The 17123-nt window shown below is 44.0% G+C and overlaps 1 protein-coding gene across 1 annotated transcript in view; it reads right to left on the bottom strand.

Moving 5' to 3' along the window:
* The window catches only part of NOTCH1 (notch receptor 1), an 84988-nt gene extending 71381 nt beyond the window's left edge, over nucleotides 1–13607 (bottom strand). The window contains exons 1-2 of the mRNA XM_089684667.1: nucleotides 13353–13607; nucleotides 496–568 (exon numbers count right to left, since the gene is read on the bottom strand). Of these exons, the coding sequence (XP_089540793.1) occupies nucleotides 496–568; nucleotides 13353–13428 (149 nt within the window). The 5' untranslated portion in view covers nucleotides 13429–13607. The remainder of the gene's footprint in view (nucleotides 1–495; nucleotides 569–13352) is intronic.
* Nucleotides 13608–17123: the final 3516 nt, after the last annotated feature.

Here is a 17123-nt window from a genome sequence, read left to right on the forward strand (position 1 = left end):
TTTTGTGTAATTATAATGCTTGCTCTGGTTTTAGTCAAACACAAGTCAATAAATTACAACTGATCTGAGCACCCTGAATAAACTAGCACCAAGATGGAAGATCCCAAAATTCTATTCTATGTACAGAGATGGTGAAGGTCCACAGTCTACATCGGTTGCGCAACCACCACCTGTTTTCCAAACCCGGCAACACTTGGGCCAACAAGTATAGGCATGGTACCAGAATTTCTACTATGCCTTCCTACATCAGGAAAAGGCTAGCATTTACCTCTTATACTGAACTAGAGACACACAAGCACCACAAAGACATTGTACTACTGTATGATTACTTCTTACATTTTTTTATTTTTACACGTTCAAAATAAACTAAACTGAACAGCGCTTGTATGTGCTAATCTATTTGGCTTAAAAAGCATCATCCAGGTCAAAATGTTTTTTTCAAACCACCGCCAAATCCACCTGGGAATAACATGACAAAAAATGACATCGACCAACCTGCATTCTGTCCCGCTGGAGTCACACTTTCCATTATTCAAACAAGTTTCGCCAGGCTGTGTACACCTTAAACCTGGAAAAAAAAAGCAAAAATCGAAATTAGAAACAATTTTTGTCATGTATGCATTTTAGTTTTCATCAGCTCACGGTCAAGTGTTCTCTAATCAGCTGCCACTTGTAAGATTTTCGTTATTGCCATGTCTAAAAATGTGGCTTTTTTCCTCTTTTAATCTTGCCGTCAGCGGTTTTATCATCTTCAGTCAAATACGGCGGCCTGTTCAGGAACTGAATGAATACTGCTACAATAAAAATGAAAGTTTATATCTGGAATTGTTTTCAGACAATGCTAAATCTGCAGCTCGGTCATCCTTGCTACATTTCTTTGTGCAGTGTTTGTAAATGTATGCAAGGTCAGATTAATATGGGGAGATTTAGTATGCTACAGCTGAGGCTTTGAGGTTTTCCACTCTAGGCAAGGACCCAAGGTGTGAACACAGCTCTGCCAAATTTGCATAGAGTTTGAGGATTGTAAGAGCCTCAGGTGTAAATGGACTAGTAAATGGAGGTGGACTTTTATCACTCTGAAACTTCTCACTAATGTGCCAAGTGTATGCTACTTCCTGGAATGGCAAAACAAAACAGCAAAGATAAAAAGAAGAGGAAGTGAATAACATTGACCACCAGGCAGCCATGTTTTGGTTTGCCACCGTGAAAATTTGTATATTTGTCCATCTTTTTAGGCTTTTCCCATCAACTACTCTAATGTTCCACCCCATTAATTTCCAAACAGATGTTAGCTCTTGAAGTCTACCTCACCTTCTCATGTCCGAAAAGGAAAAAAAAAATATCTAGGTTTATCTTCACAATTTAGCTGTTAGAACCCCCCAGCAGTTTGACCACAACAATAAATTCTTAAATCAGCTTTCATTTTTGTGAAACCACTACGGCTAAGTGTTCATCATACACACAAATCTGAGCAGATGTTGGATTTTTATCAAATACCCTTCTTGTGCACCAAACAAAACTCAACCAAAGATGAAGCTGCTCAGATATATGAAGAACACCTTCATACAGCATGTGTCATAAAATATGGGGGCTGAACACAACCATCAGAAAAGATGTTATATTTGTAGAAAGTCCTAATGTGCGTTGACCTGCCATGCTGAAACTTGAAGATCTGCAAGATCTGGTCAGGTTACAAACAACCCATCTGTTCTTCAAAAGGCCATTAAAGCATAACCCAATAGATACTACAAATGACAGATCACCCAATAACCACAGCTAGCTGTACACAACTAAATCCCCCATTGATGCAAGGAGGCAGAACTTTGCTCATTCATTAGGGCTGAAGTCGATAGTCATTGTGTTCCTTCATTTAATGTGCATTTGATACACACATAAAAAACGGTTAGCAAAATACCATTGCATTCCACCAATCATTACACATGGCAGTTCAAAGGCTGGGTTTGTCCTCCTTTACGTTGTTCTGCAATTCTTTTTGATGCAGCATGTGTCAAGGTGTTTTTGAACTGCAGGAAAAGCAGGTCAAATGCTGCATTTTTTCCATATGAATGGAAAATGCAATATTTGACTAGATTGCCATCATCATGACCCTTACACTTTTGTTCATCTGACATGTGTTGTGTACATTAGGCATTGAATATGACTGTGGTCAGTTCTTCCCCTTTTGATGCGTGATCTAGATATTATAATCAATACCCAATCTTGCACGTGTGGTCACTCAGGTATAACTGCATCATACAGATAGTAAAAATGCCATCCCTTCCCTCTTCTTATGCATGTTAGGTGCAGAGTGCTTCCGAAAACTTGCAGAACTATTTCAAACAACACTGCTCATGGCTGACACTCATAAAAGTGATGTAGGGCAGCACAGTGGCTAAATGGTCAGCACTTCCGCCTGGCAGCATTAGGGTCATTGGTTCAAATCCCAACCACAGCACCACATGCCTGGAGTTTGCATGTTCTCCCTGTGCGGGTTTCCTCCAGGTAATCCGGTTTCCTCCCACACTCCGAAGACATGCTGGTAGGTTAATTGGATCCGGTCTAAATTGGCCCTTGTATATGAATGTGAGTTAGGGACCTTAGATTGTACGCCCCTTGAGGGTTAGGGACTGATGTGAATGTACAATATATATGTAAAATGCTGCGTAAATGGACGGTGTTATACAAATACCTATAATAAATAAATGTGACAGCACTAAGAGGATGTACAGGCATCCTACTAGCTACTTCAATTCCAATAACAAATACCGGTACATGAACCAACCACATTGTTCTCAGGGAACTGCAACAAAGTTGGGTTGAATTTTTTTTTTGTAATTTTCTATTATTAGGCCAACCTCTACCAGATTTTCATCTGTCAGATCAAAAATATCTACTAAAACTGTGCAGTTTAAGAGAATACCTAAGCAATCCATTTTGATTATATGCAAGCTGGTAGATGCTTACAAACTATAGAGCCATAGGAAATTTTGTTTTCTATCTGACAGATAAAAATCTGTATATAACTCCTTTAGGACTACTTACAGACAGACACAAGCATGCCTAATGATATGACCATGACTGGTGTTTTTGAGGGAATTTAGTATGGGGTCTGTAGGTACATCTATCCCTGAGATAAGGCTTGGAGTTGTTCAATTCTTTTGAGATGCATAATTGGGCTACACAAAAAAGCATATTAACGTAGCAAAGATTGAAAAAAGAAAAAGCACCTTGCATTCAGATTGTCCACTAAAGGTCTGTGGCTACTTTTAGAAGATAAGGGTTATCTCTTTGGTGACTTGACAATCTGTCCCAAAGTGCCCATCACAAGGGGGTGGGGGAGGGGGCAGGGCACGAGCAGCCACCCCCCCATTTCCCTCTAGGCTACTCCTGAGAAAATGCAACAGCTGCACAGCGAGTCCCATTCTTCACCACCAACAAAGAAGAGGAATCAGAGCTGGTCATTGTGAACTGTGAAACACACCTCTCTGGCATATTGTTCTGCACAGGGCAAGTATCCACGTCCACCTCCCCTGTCACTTAATACCTGCCACTGTGAGAGGAGGGGGGTTGTGTAATGACCCCCTGCTATGTGAACACACTGCCTCCTATGTCTGCCTTCTGGGCAAGGGGGGGCATCAAAGAGAGAACTTGGGCAAAACTAAATCCCGCCATTAAAACTTTTACTTGCTGGCTGATAATTTTTATGCTTTGGAATCATTAAAAAGCATCTTTACTCAAGAGGCATTCATAAAAAAAATAAACAAACAACACAGCTCTTACGCCTAGTACACACGATCAGAAAGTCATATGACAAATACAGCTTTCAAAGCCATTGTATGATAATCTGATCGTTCATACACAGGCTTCATCTGAAATTATTTGAAGGGACAAGCATGAAAATTTATCTTGTACGACACTGGATCATACGATTTTCATTTAATCAGCACAATTTTCGTCCAAAAATGCAATACAAATACAATACATGACATCACTTTTTAATTGTAATTCTGTCATACAAGGATTTTCGTAACTTAAAGCAGAACTCCACCCAATAGGGGAAGTTTTGCTTTAAGGACTGGTCCTCCGCTCCCGTTAACCACAAGCCTACAGGGTACTTATACCCCCTTCCTGCCCAGGCCAATTTCCAGCTTTCAGCACTGTTGCACTTTGAATGACAATTGCGCAGTCATGCAACACTGTACCCATATGAACTTATTATAATTTTTTTGTGACAGATAGAGCTTTATTTTGGTGGTATTTAATCACCTCTGGGTTTTTTATTTTTTCTTAAACAAACCAAAAAGCACTGAAAATTTTGAAAAAAAAAATGTTTTTTCTTGGTTTTTGTTATAAAATTTTCTAAATAAGTGATTTTTCTCCTTCACTGCTGTGCGCTAATGAGGCTGCACTGATGGACACTGATAGGTGGCACTGACAGACATCACTGATGGGCACTGAAAGGCAGCACTGATACATGGCACTGATAGGCAGCACTGATAGGCACGGATATGTGGCATTGATGTGCACTGGTAGGCACTGATATGTGGCATTGATGTGGCACTGATGAGCACTGACACAAGGCACTGATGGACACCGACAGGTGGCACTGCTGGGGCTACATTGATCATCAGGGCACACTAATCATCAGTGCCCTGATGATCAGTGTACATGTCCCCTCCGCGGAAAGCTGATTACCAGCTCTCCTCTCAAGCTGTCAGCGTGACAGCTCGAGAGGAGAGAAATGCTGATAACCGGCATTTCCCTGATTACATGTGATCAGCTGTGATTGGACACAGCTGATCACATGACCGAGCCAACATCTTCGGCTCTTTCCATGATCGGTGATCCGCTGTGTCCGAGGGACACAGCGCACCGCCGATCGCCCGCGCTCCCTGAACCGTGCATGCGCGGTGAGAATGGGAAGACGTCATATGATGTCCTCCTAGAACGAAAGAACCACCTTGCATCCGTCATATCACTATATGGCGGGCAGGAGGTGGTTAAGGATCGGCACCTTTGGGAAGCGGGTACCCGAAATTGACAGGTACCTGTTCCCACTTCTGCTGCGATCACCTAGACGAGCGGAAGCAGAAGTTTTCCTCCCCCTCCCTTCCCGTAGTTTTCTGGGACACGAGACAGGTCCCTGAAGACTACAGGGCCATTCACGAAGCTCAGCGCTACACGCGCATGCACTGGGAGCACCCGGCTGTCACAAGCTGTGACAGCTAGGTGCCCACACTGAAAATACTGGCGCTGGGAACACAGGGTGGCCGCTGCAATGGGCTGTGCGGGGGGGGGCACCGTGGGATTGAAGGACAGGTAAGTGTTTTTTTAAAAGTCAGCAACTACAGTTTTTGCAGCTTCTGACTTTTTTTTTCTTATTTTCACTGGAACTCCGCTTTAAGTAACCTCTTCAATTTCAATATGAGACTAGCATGCAAACCCCCCCCAAAAAAAACAGGATGACCATTCATCCAATATTCTCATCGTGTATACTGGGCTTTAGATTGTAAGGTCTGCAGGGCCCTCTGATTCCTACTGTATTAAATTGTATTGTAATTGTGTTGTAAAGCACTGTGTAAACTGTTGGCACTATATAAATCCTGTATAATAAAAATTGCAAGCTACCTTTTGTGCAGGGGAGGGAATGCAAGCTACCACAGAGGAATTTCAAGGCTTGGTCCTGTATAATATAATAACAGGTGCAGAACAATTTGGGTCTAATAAAAAAGAGGCCAGTGATGGTAATGATGAGATTAGCAGCTGATGACCTGACACCCTAACACCCCGTCACATCAAACACTACTTTGAAATCATGCTACTTACAGTGAAGTCACACAATTTCAAAGTCGGGTGAGATGCCGATTTCAGGTGTGATTTGCAAGACATCTGATATAGATATTTATGCAAATCGCACCAAAAGTACTGCATATACTACTTTAGAAATCGGTGTGGCTCCAATCTAGTCAGAACAGCACCGATATGTACCAGTAGCCCCTCCCTCCTAGATTGTAAGCTCCAAGGAGCAGGGCCCTCCTATCCCTCTTGTATTGAACTGTATTGTCTCCCATTATATTGTAAAGTGCTGAGCAAACTGTTGGCGCTATATAAATCCTGTATTATAACAATAATAATATGACCGCTGTAATTGCGGACAATAGGCTGCAATCGCATGCCAATTGTCATCCAGTGTGACCGGGGTGTTACTATGTGCATGCGTCCATCCAACGTCCACTACAGCATGTAGCCTGCATGGTCTCACAACAGCAGACTTTTCTTTACCCAATTTAGAAAGGGTAGGGCAGAAATAGGATGTTGACTTTAGATTTAGAATTTGGGGATCAAACTTTTTTAATCCAAAAAAGCATTGCTTGCATCCAGATGATATGTCAGTAGCGTTTAACCCAAACATTTTTTTTTTGTGTTTTGTAAGATAAAAAATTTGCATTGACAAAATGAATATAAAAATTCTGTCAACAAAGTGATTTCTGTTCAAACTTTTTAAAAGTACCGGTATGTAAAATCTGACATGACTTGCTAATATGGCCAGACCTGCTTGGATCTGTGCGTGTAGAAGGTCGGTCAGTCATTTTGAAACAGTAGTTAACCGTCAACAGTCAGAAAACATAAAAAAAAAAAAAAAAAAAAAAGGAGAACACAGCTGTTTTTTGCCAGCTTGCAGATTACAGATCTTAAAGGAACAGATAAAAAAAGGAAGGAAGGTACAGATGCTTCATTTCACTTCTCTCCTTGTGAAAGAGGCCAAAAAAAGACCAGAGTAAATAGTGACCAAAGGTGAAGTGATGTGGCCGACCACTGGCAGGGGCCGCAGGTGTTAGGCACACCACAGACAGAGGTGGCAGCTAGCTGGGCACAGAGTAACAGTGGGCAGGAAACAGTTGGGCAAACACTGCAACATATCCATGTGCCACAAATTCAGCCTTTACTTTCAATAATTCCCCTCCTCACCCCTATTGTTCTGAAAGAGGATTATAGATGCTATTCAACTTGATGAAAAATCTGACCAATGTAGACATTTGATGCTTTGGAAAGCCAATCCCCTCACATTTCAATAGATTATCACTACCTAATTAAGAAATGATCAGTTAATGCACTGCTCATGAATACTGCCAACATACAGACCTGTCCTTTATCAATTTAGCTTCACCTGCCCTTTGACCAGTCTTTGTGTGAACACTTTAAAGGAAACCTGTGAAACCCTTCCCTGAGTCAGCTATGGAGCCCATCCAGCAGGCAGTGATGGTCACTGCAGGCAGTACACAGTAGGAAGCATCACGCACGGCAACATGCCTGACCTCAGCTAGAAATGTTTGGAGTACTCTGGCAATGATGTCCTCCAATGCTGAATGAAATCCTTGGCTAAATCTCATTAGTAAAGTTATGACAGTTTCCCCTGAGGCAGTGGTCTTCAAACTGCGGCCCGGGGCCAGATGTGGACCTTTGCTTGCCTTTATCTGGCCCTTGGAGCACATTTCCCCTTACTTACACCATCAATGGGGCACTATTCATCTCACTGATACCAACAATGGGGCACAATTCCTCCCAATAAAACCAATGATGGGGCACAGATACCGGGGCATTTTCTACTTCCACTGGCCACAGTCCAGCCCCCCTAAACCCTTAAGGACAGTAAACTGGCCCTTTGCTTGGAGAATTTGAAGACCCCTGCACTAAATATTCAATCTGCAAAGCTTCTTGCAGTTGTTATTATTATTATTATACAGGATTTATATAGTGCCAACAGTTTGCTCAGCACTTCACAATATAACGGGAGAAAATACAGCAACAATACAGTTCAATACAAGAGGGTTAGGAGGGCCTGATCCTGGGAGCTTACAATCTAAGAGTCATGGAAATGGACATGCTTAAATGCCGTAAAATGAAACTTGATGGAGGTAACTTGTGTCTGTCACAATTTCTGCTTGCCCAGTAAATCCAAGCAATGATAGAAAATCCTTCTTCTCAACACCCTAAACAGGGCGTAAATCACCTCTAAAACAACAACCTTTTCTGCCAGTGGAACATAACTGTTGTGTTTCTCATTTGTGTATGCCGTTTCTGTGCTGTTTACACTTTACACAAGACTTGTAGCAAGGCTGTTGTTACTAGAACCAGTCTGAAATTCTTTTTAAACTGCTAAAACAACTGCTCGATTAACCCCCACTCTGCTAGATGGATACAGAGATAAGATACATCTACTATGTTCAGGGCTAGGTGGCCTGCTACACTCTAACCATGGAGGAGCTACAGGTCCCTCCCTACATGTGGCGACTTGTAGTTCTTCCAACATTGAAGAATACCGGCAAGGCACTTATACGTTCTTAGATGCGAAAGGAAATCCAGCCAAAAATGGCCAAGGAAAGCCCAAGACTTTCTTCTTCATCCTCACTGATTTTCTAAACTTTCCTTGGACTTTCCTATGGCACTATACCTGCCCGAACAGCAAGAAAAAAAAAATCATATGTATTGCAGAGAAAGTGTCTTGTGGTCAACTCTAAAACACGAGATACTACATTGTCCCCTTACCTTACCTACCTATTGTTCAAACCTGTATGATACTTTAAAACTTGTGGCCTGACCACTAGGGGAGCCGTTCCATTAGGAATCACAAGACTAGAAAATTCAGCCTAGAAGCTTCACATCTCTCTATTAATAATATATTAAGGAATATGGAGCTGCATTGGATTGAGTTCAGATAAGTGTGCTACAGGATGCATGCAGAAAAGTGTCAGCAAAACTGCTCGTTAGGTGCTAATGAGTATATTCTCAGTTTCGGTTTTGTCTACAGTCACCATGACTAGAAGTGAAAGCCTCTGAATGTCAGTACAAGGGGGGCCAGGCGATTTCTCGTCACCAGACAAAAAACAGAAGTATCGCTGTCCCCTAGTCTCAGTGTAGGTCAGACAGTACAGGAAACCATCATGATGGAGCAGACAGCAAAACCAAGGCTCCTCCCATCTGTGCTCATACAGTCACAAGGCCAAGTGATATGAAGCAATAATTACCTGTCCAAAACCAGCCAATGACAACCTTTTGCTTTGATATCAAGTTAACTAGTTTATGTGTCACTGACATATTCTGAAGCACTGGACAGAGAACAATAAGCCATTTAAATTCTGAGCGGTGCTCATGTATCAATATGTGAGTGCTGCTAAGTCCAGCTGTACTTCTGAGCTCCTGAAGGGGTGTGTCCTCGACAGCCTGGGCTTACAGGAAGTGGGCTGTATGCAACTGGCTGTCATTTAACCTAAAAGTGGACTGGCAGACAGATCTAGAATTAGCAAATATATGGGGGACAGTGCAGGAGAGGAGGTGAGAAATGCAGCAAAAACAATAAAAAAAAACAACACAAAATGTATCCAATGCTGGGCAATACTTTAAAAAAAAGTTCAGGTTTAAACAGCTCTGCTATAATCCGCAGTACTGTACAGGGAACACTGAACCATTGACATCAGTCTTTGCACTGGTTTGCATATCCCTACCACAGTCACACACTACATTTATATAGTTGACATTCTACAGTTCTGTACAGACAGCACCGAACCATTCATATCAGTCTCTGTTAGCCCAACATCTGATTAAGGATCATGGCCAAAAGACTGACCAAAAGGACCAGCATACACAGAAACAAAAATTCTTGAACACATTCTGGGCCTTCTAATAAATTGCCTGAATACAGAACTGTCTCCAATACTGCTGCCAGACAAATCCACCTTGCCAACCACTTAGTGTCCTCCACCCCTCTCTGCCAATCTCTCACTGGCCTCTGCTCATCCAATGAATAAAATTCAAAATACTAACAACTTACAAAGCCATCCACAACGCTACCCCCAGCTACATCACTAAGTCCTAAAATACCAACCAAATCGTTCTCTTCATTTCTCCCAAGACCTCCTGCTCTCTATCTCCCTTTTCACCTTCAGGGCTTCTCCTGAGCCTCTCCCATCCTCTGGAACTCCCTACACCAATCTGTCTATCTCCTACTTGGTACAATTTTAGGTGATCCGTGAAAACCCTTTTCTTTAACGAAGCCTATCCTGCCTCCAGCTAACAACTGTACTTTTATTTTCTCCATCAGCTCATGCCTCAAAGTTATTACCTTTTGTATCACTTGACCCTCTCTTTTAGATTGTAAGCTCTATGAAGCAGGGCCCTCCGATTCCTCCTGTATTGAACTGTATTGTAACTGAACAGTCTGCCCTCATGTTGTAAAGCAATGCACAAACTGTCGCTATATAAATTCTGTATTACAACAATGGCCCAAACTAAGTGCATTCTTTTTATCATGTGTCTAGTACAAGTTATAGAATGAATTGGGGACACGACCACTTGCTATAACCCAAAGAGACAATTTTGTGCACCAGCCCCACTGTGCGATCTTACATTAGATGAAAAACTCAGCACTGCATTCACAATGAAGAATCCTCCAAAGTTTCCAAGCTGACTTTATTTTATGTGCTGGTTTCTTGACCTCATACTCTAGCCAATGGCCCTTTGTCACAATCACTAGTATTTGTTAATGAGTGATCAACAAGTACAGCTACCTTACGTCGGCCAATCCAGTATTAGCTGTGTTTAATAATACATAGCACCAACATAAGCCACAGTGCCGTAAACACACAGCCAGAGCCTCAACAATCAGAAATATCACCCTCTAGTCCGTTATCAAAGTTAATGCAAAGATTAACAAATACTACAGTGTGTTATAGAGACAAGTTACACAACATTACAATGGAGGCCCACAAATGCCATCGGTTAACCGAGAAAAACAGGGGGGGGGGGGGGGGTGCGGCAGGGCAAGTGGTTGTAAACCTTGGCACCACACCAACTCCAACTACTACTGTGGACAAAAGTAACAGACTCAAGAGTGGCTTTTTAGTGTTTACACAACTAATAAAGACGTGCAGAACAAGTCAATATTTCAAAGTTTGAAGACAAGAGACAGACAACGTGAGGGATACATGCACCTGCTCACAAAAGGGGGTACAACCAGCCTACTGACAATTACAAGTCCATTCATGCTCTGCTAAAGCCTGGCAGGCATGCATGAGCTTGTAGTTCTCCAGCAGATTGCTTATATAAGACATACAGTAAGCATTTTGAAAAGTCGTTTGTGTGCTTCAGCTAGTCAATGATAGCTACAGGCCACAATGGTGCTTTTTGTTCCTAGAAGCTGCTTAGAGTAGATCAGGGCCATTCACATCCTACAGGCCAGGCTGCAGAGATATGAGACACCTGACTTATGTTTTCTTCACTTTATCGTAGCCAAAAAAAACTTTCCAAAGGGCCAGTTTACTGTCCTTCAGAATTTGGGGGGGGGGGGGCTGGACTGTGGCCAGAGGGAGTAGGAAATGCCCTGTGAGTAAACAATGCCCCATCACTGGTATTATTGGGTGGACTGGAGCTCCTTTGTTGGTATCAGGGTAATAGTACCCCATCATTGGCATCAGTGGGAGGAATAGTGCCTATTATTGGTATCAGGGTAATAGTACCCCATCATTGGCATTAATGGGAGGAATAGTGCCCCATTGTTGGTATCAGGGTAATAGTACCCCATCATTGGCATCAGTAGGAAGAATAGTGCCCCATTGTTGATATCAGGGTAATAGTAACCCATCATTGCCATCAGTAGGAGGAATAGTGCCCCATTGTTGGTATCAGGGTAATAGTACCCCATCATTAGCATTAATGGGAGGAATAGTGCCCCACTGTTGGTGAGGAATAGCGCCTCAAGGGCTGGATAAAGGCAAGCAAAGGGCATTATTTGGCCCCCATGTCACAGTTTGGAGACCACTGGCTAAAACAATTTCACCCTAGACTACACTGACTTCAGGCTCCTGTAATTTATATAACTGTGTCCACTCCTAACAGGCCAGTTCACCCAAATCTAGTATTTCAGTTATGGAGGGGGATATGGGGAGATTGGATCATCACCAATCTTGATTTTTTTAGCAGCTGCACCACCTACAGAATCCTCCTCCATAACAAATAAGGTACATGAAGATGTCAGGTACACGGGAGGTGGAAAGTCAGGTGAAGGGATCTTACTGCAAGAGTTCTGAAGAGACAGAAGATTGCTCAACCAGTGCACACACTTAGGTTTTGGTTAACCAATTTTCAATCACTGGGAAAAACCAACAGAGTGTGTCTATAAGCCTCATCTCTGTACAAATGATCCACCTGAATGCTGGGTCTTGTGGCCACTTCTGTGCCTATTCATGCAGGGCTCCTGGACAGCTCAGAGTGACACCATGCACAGTCTAAGCAGAAAGTGTGCCACCAGCACACCAAGGATCTCCAGAACACATCCAAAGCTTTATTCAGCAATCACACCATAGTTACAGAAGCAACGTATGGAGCCTCGCAGGAGTCCTTCATCAGACATGTGAGAAAGTGCATTGCAGAACAGAAAAGATTTGACCATGCACAGCCTGACACCCCCAATCTCAGTTTCACAGACTATGTCAGCGACATACGGGAAACACAATGAAAGCAGCACACAGTGCACCCACAAGTCCCCTTCCCAGAGCTGTACTTTCCACTCCATCTCAGTCAGTCCTGAAAGTCACAACACCCCCAACATGAGACGTAGGGCAGCTAAGCAGAGACAGACCTGAAAAGTTTACCAACCACATCGAAAAGTCTCCTAACAATCTAAAGGGAAGAATTCTGCCAACAGTAGAGGACACAGGGAGCTTGCTGGATGCTACACGGGTCCTCAGACCAGCAGCATTGCAGTGAGTAGTAGATATGGAGAAGGAGTTCCCAGCAAAGGTAAAATGTGCATTGAGGTGGAACAGTCTACAGGAGACCAAATCTGGCCACACACTATACAATCTGATTGAATGATCTATTTTTAGATTTGAAAAAAGCTTTGTAGGAGGGCACCTAATAACCCATTGATTGTATCCAATCAGACAGATCCTTGTATTACATAGTTGATGGATCCAATCAGATTATGTAGGGGATGATCAGCTCCGGATGGACCACCTGGACCTATATAGGCTACTTAGATGTCTACCCACAGGTAACCAGTCAGACTAGGAGTAATCAGGGGAGGAGACACCGATATCCACATGAATACACACACATGGACCTGGACTGCACCCCTCACCATCTCCTGCACAGTGCTGGCTGACATCTTCACACATTATAACTAATATTTAGAAACATCTCTACAGTGTTTACAAATCATACACCAAGTTGTAGAAAGTTGCTGATCCTCCTCTGCTCAGTTCATGTCCCACAGACATCAGCACACCGGTCACCCATCCCTTGCTCCCACACAGCATCAGATTGCTAGCTCTTGGGTCCAGGCTCCTTAGCCATACCTTGTGTGTGGACAGTCAGTGACAGCAGCAACAGCAGTGATCCTACAATGTGACCCATTCCTCCTCCTGGCAGCATTAAGGTGACATAGGTCCAGAGGGTGTCCAGCAGGGCCCCCGATCCCCCACCATCCACAGAGAATCCAGCCCAGGCTTCCACTCTTCTCACTACTTCCAATGTATCCAGCCACAGTCCAAATCCCTCCGCCTCGCTCGCTCTCTCTGTCTCTCGTCCAGCGCTCAGCGGGTGAATGGCGAGGCAGGCAGCTGTGCGGGGCAGGCTGTGTGCGCGCTGCGTCCTGTCTGCTTCCGCCAGCAGGAGGAGGGGGGGAGGGACTACTTCCCCCGAAAGTTCACAAAAACTTTTGGTGTGCTGTGTGCCGGCGGAGGGATCCGGAGGGCTCATTAGCATGTGAATGGGAGTGTGGAGGGCAGTCGCCAGGCAGCTGCTTGTGGGCATCTTGGTGGCTTTTGTCTTGGAGGAGAGGGGGGGAGGGGTGCACAGCTTCTGGGGGCACAGGGTGGGCTGAGGACAGCTGACCTTCTCCCCTCATGGCCTCAGCCAGCTCTGGGGACACAGATAAAGGTCTCCGAGATCTGTATTTCTATTGATTACATGTATTTGTATAGCTCCATCACGTTGCTCAGCGCTCTCCATATATATAATACATAAACCTTGTCCTTGCCCTGAAGGAGTGTGTTTTTATATCACTTTACCATGTATACACACCCAATTGTACAGCGTCACCCTCCACACATTCCATTCAAATCAATGCATGCACAACGCACAGAAACGCATCATGTGGAAGGACGCAGACCTGCGTTTCCCTTCATGTCAGTACATCAGGGTCTCCGTTCACAGTATAGCAGGTCCAGGAACGAATAAAAGTCTCACTTTCCCCAACCTGGAGGCAAAACACACTGCTGTTCCACAAACTCACGGCCGTGCTATAGGCTGCATTCACATTTGAGCGACAAAGGAGCGTTTTGTTTTCTTTTGCGTGTTTCTGGCACAACGTAGGACAGCCCATTCACTTCAACGAGGTGTCCTACGCTCCAAAAACATACAAAAGCAGCTCCTGTACCCTTTTTTTGGAGCCGACTGTGGCACATATTTCAATAGTCCATTTTTGCTTTTTTTTCACTTTTTGTTGCGTGACTAAACACCCGTTTCTTTCGTTCATTTGAGGTGTCATTAACAATAAATGGCAGCCAAATGCGCAGAGTGCGTTGCAAGGCAGAATCCCAAGATTCTGATATGCTCAGATATTATGAATGGAGGCTAATTCTTAATGGGCCCCCCCATGCATCAGAAAACATGGCGTGTTTTCAGGTGCATGAAACCATATACAGTAGTGCCACAACGGTTCCCATGACAAAACACCTGTTTATTGCATTTGGGGTACCATTAACAATAAATGGCACCCAAATGCGCAGTGCACATTCCAGACGATCATGATGCGGTGGGGAAATCGCAGAGAAACCGGTGCAAATTCCGCATCAGTGTGAACCCAGGCTTGTTTAGGTTCACACCTATGCATTTTCCGCAGTGTTTTTCAAATATGCACAGCAGTCCATTTAACATGATTTCCTATGAGGCAGGTTCACATCTCCACGTTTTCACCCAGTGCATGCACTCTACCCAGAAATGCAAAGTTACGTATATATATGTGATTTTGCGCACCGCTGTCACCCCGTAACCAAAACTCATTGTGGGTTCCGCCACCTTTAAATAAAATGTATAAAACTCTATAACTTAGTGAGTTTACTGGCAGAATCTTGTGTTCCTGATATTCTCGAATGTAAACGGGCCTAATCCTTAATGGTACCCCCATCAGGGGTGTATTTACCACAAGGCAAACAAGGCATTTGCCTAGGGCGGCATTTTTTAGTGGGGCAGCACTGCCCCCCAGAAGAAGGGAAATATGTGGCATGGGGATCAGGTGGGATCCGAGAAAGGCTGTATGATGTATGCAGAGCTGAACTGGTGTTCCTGGGGATGGCCAGATCTGTGAAGGTGAGGGGGGGGGGGGTTAATGGAAAGCTCTCTTTGGTGGGGGGGATGGGGCAGGGGTGTTGTTGGTCACTGTCAGGCTCTCTCTGCAGGGGGGGAGTTGGTCCATGTCTCAGGCTCTCTCCATTGAGGAGGGGGGGGGTCCAATTTTTTGTGTTGCCTAGGGCACCACAAAGCCCAAATACACCACTGACCCCCATGCTTTGGAAAATGCAGCACATTTCCGGGTGCATGAAACCACGTGGTGCCCCAGCACCATACAGTTCCAAGTGGCCAAATTTCCAAATTTTAAAAACTGGTCAGGGACATTTTCCTTGCATTTCCCACAGGTACAGTAAATGAACTGGCTGCTGTGTCTGCACCACCCACAATAGTGTGAGCCTGTCCTTCCTGCTGCCTGAGGGATGAGATTTCCTGTCATTTCACATGCATAGCTCATCAAGGAGCAAAAAAAAAGCAAGATAAAGGTGACTTAAAGCAGAGCTCCAGTCAAACAAAAAAAGAAATAAAAGAAAGCAGCTACAAAAACAGCCAATCACCTGTCCCACGATCCAGCAGTGTACGCACCGTAGCCGTTTTCACCACCCATCCTCACTCCCCGGCGCTGGCATCTTAAGTGTGAGCACCTGGTTGTGGTTGTGGCATCACAGCTGGGTGACCACTGCGCATGCGCAAGTCGAGCTGTGCCTTGTGAATGGTCGAATTGTCTTCTGAAACTTGTCACATGTCCCTGAAGATGGGGGGGGGGGGATAACTTCCACTTCAGATTGCCTAGGTGATCATAGCATAAGTGGAAGAGGGTACCTGTCAAAACCGGGTACCTGCTTCCCAAAGATGCCAATTCCTCATGGCAGCGGGGGACCAGTCCTTACAGCAGAACTCCCCTTTTTGGTGGAGCTCCACTTTAAAGTATAACTAAAGGCAAAGCGTTTTGTTTTGGATAAAATGGAGAGGGATTAGACCCCCTGTCAGTTTTTATTGCTGTCTGCACCCCTATTAGGGAGATTCAATCTCTCTATTTGTCCTGTTTACCATTATCATCAAAGTGAAAGTAAAAGAAACTCAAATTTGGGGTTTTTCCCAGAACACAAATATAAGGGAAATCTTCCAATGGGGACTCCAGGTCTGGTGACTCTGGTGACACCTTGGGATTCTCTCACTTTGGAGGGTTTTCCTTTCACTTCCTGTTTCGACTGTGGGATGGGAAGGTTAGAGAACGTTCCCCAATGATATTCAGATATTAAAAAACTGACAGGGGTTATAACCCCCCCCCCTTACTCTATCTAAAATAAAAAAAACAAGTTTTGCTTTTGGTTCTGCTTTAAAGTACAACTAAAGGCGTTTTTTTTTAGTTTTGGATAGAAGGGAGAGGGATTAGAACACCTGTCAGGTTTTTATTGCAGGGTAAGGGGGAGATTTTCTTCTCTAATTGTCCTGGTGAACATTATCACTGATTGTGAAAGATAATTCCAAATTTTGAGTGGTCATTAGTAGGGATGAGCTCAGGCGAGCCATATGAGCTATCCAGCCACCTGACAGCCAAGCATAGGCATTCCCCACCCTGCAGCCACACGTACGCAAGGGGTGTGTATACAGTAAGTGTGGCTGCAGGGCAGGGAATGCCTCTGCCACCTATGATTGGCTGTCAGCTTCGACAGCTTCCCAATGGGATACCTCAGGTGGGTTTGGACCTGAGTCTATCACTGGTCACTATTACAGGAATAGAAGTGAAACTTCCAAAAACTTCCAGCTGTTCTGCT

The sequence above is a fragment of the Staurois parvus genome, unplaced genomic scaffold (assembly GCF_062004578.1).
Source record: "Staurois parvus isolate SC_StPar_1 unplaced genomic scaffold, SC_StPar_1.0 ptg000352l, whole genome shotgun sequence".
Lineage (NCBI taxonomy): Eukaryota > Metazoa > Chordata > Amphibia > Anura > Ranidae > Staurois > Staurois parvus.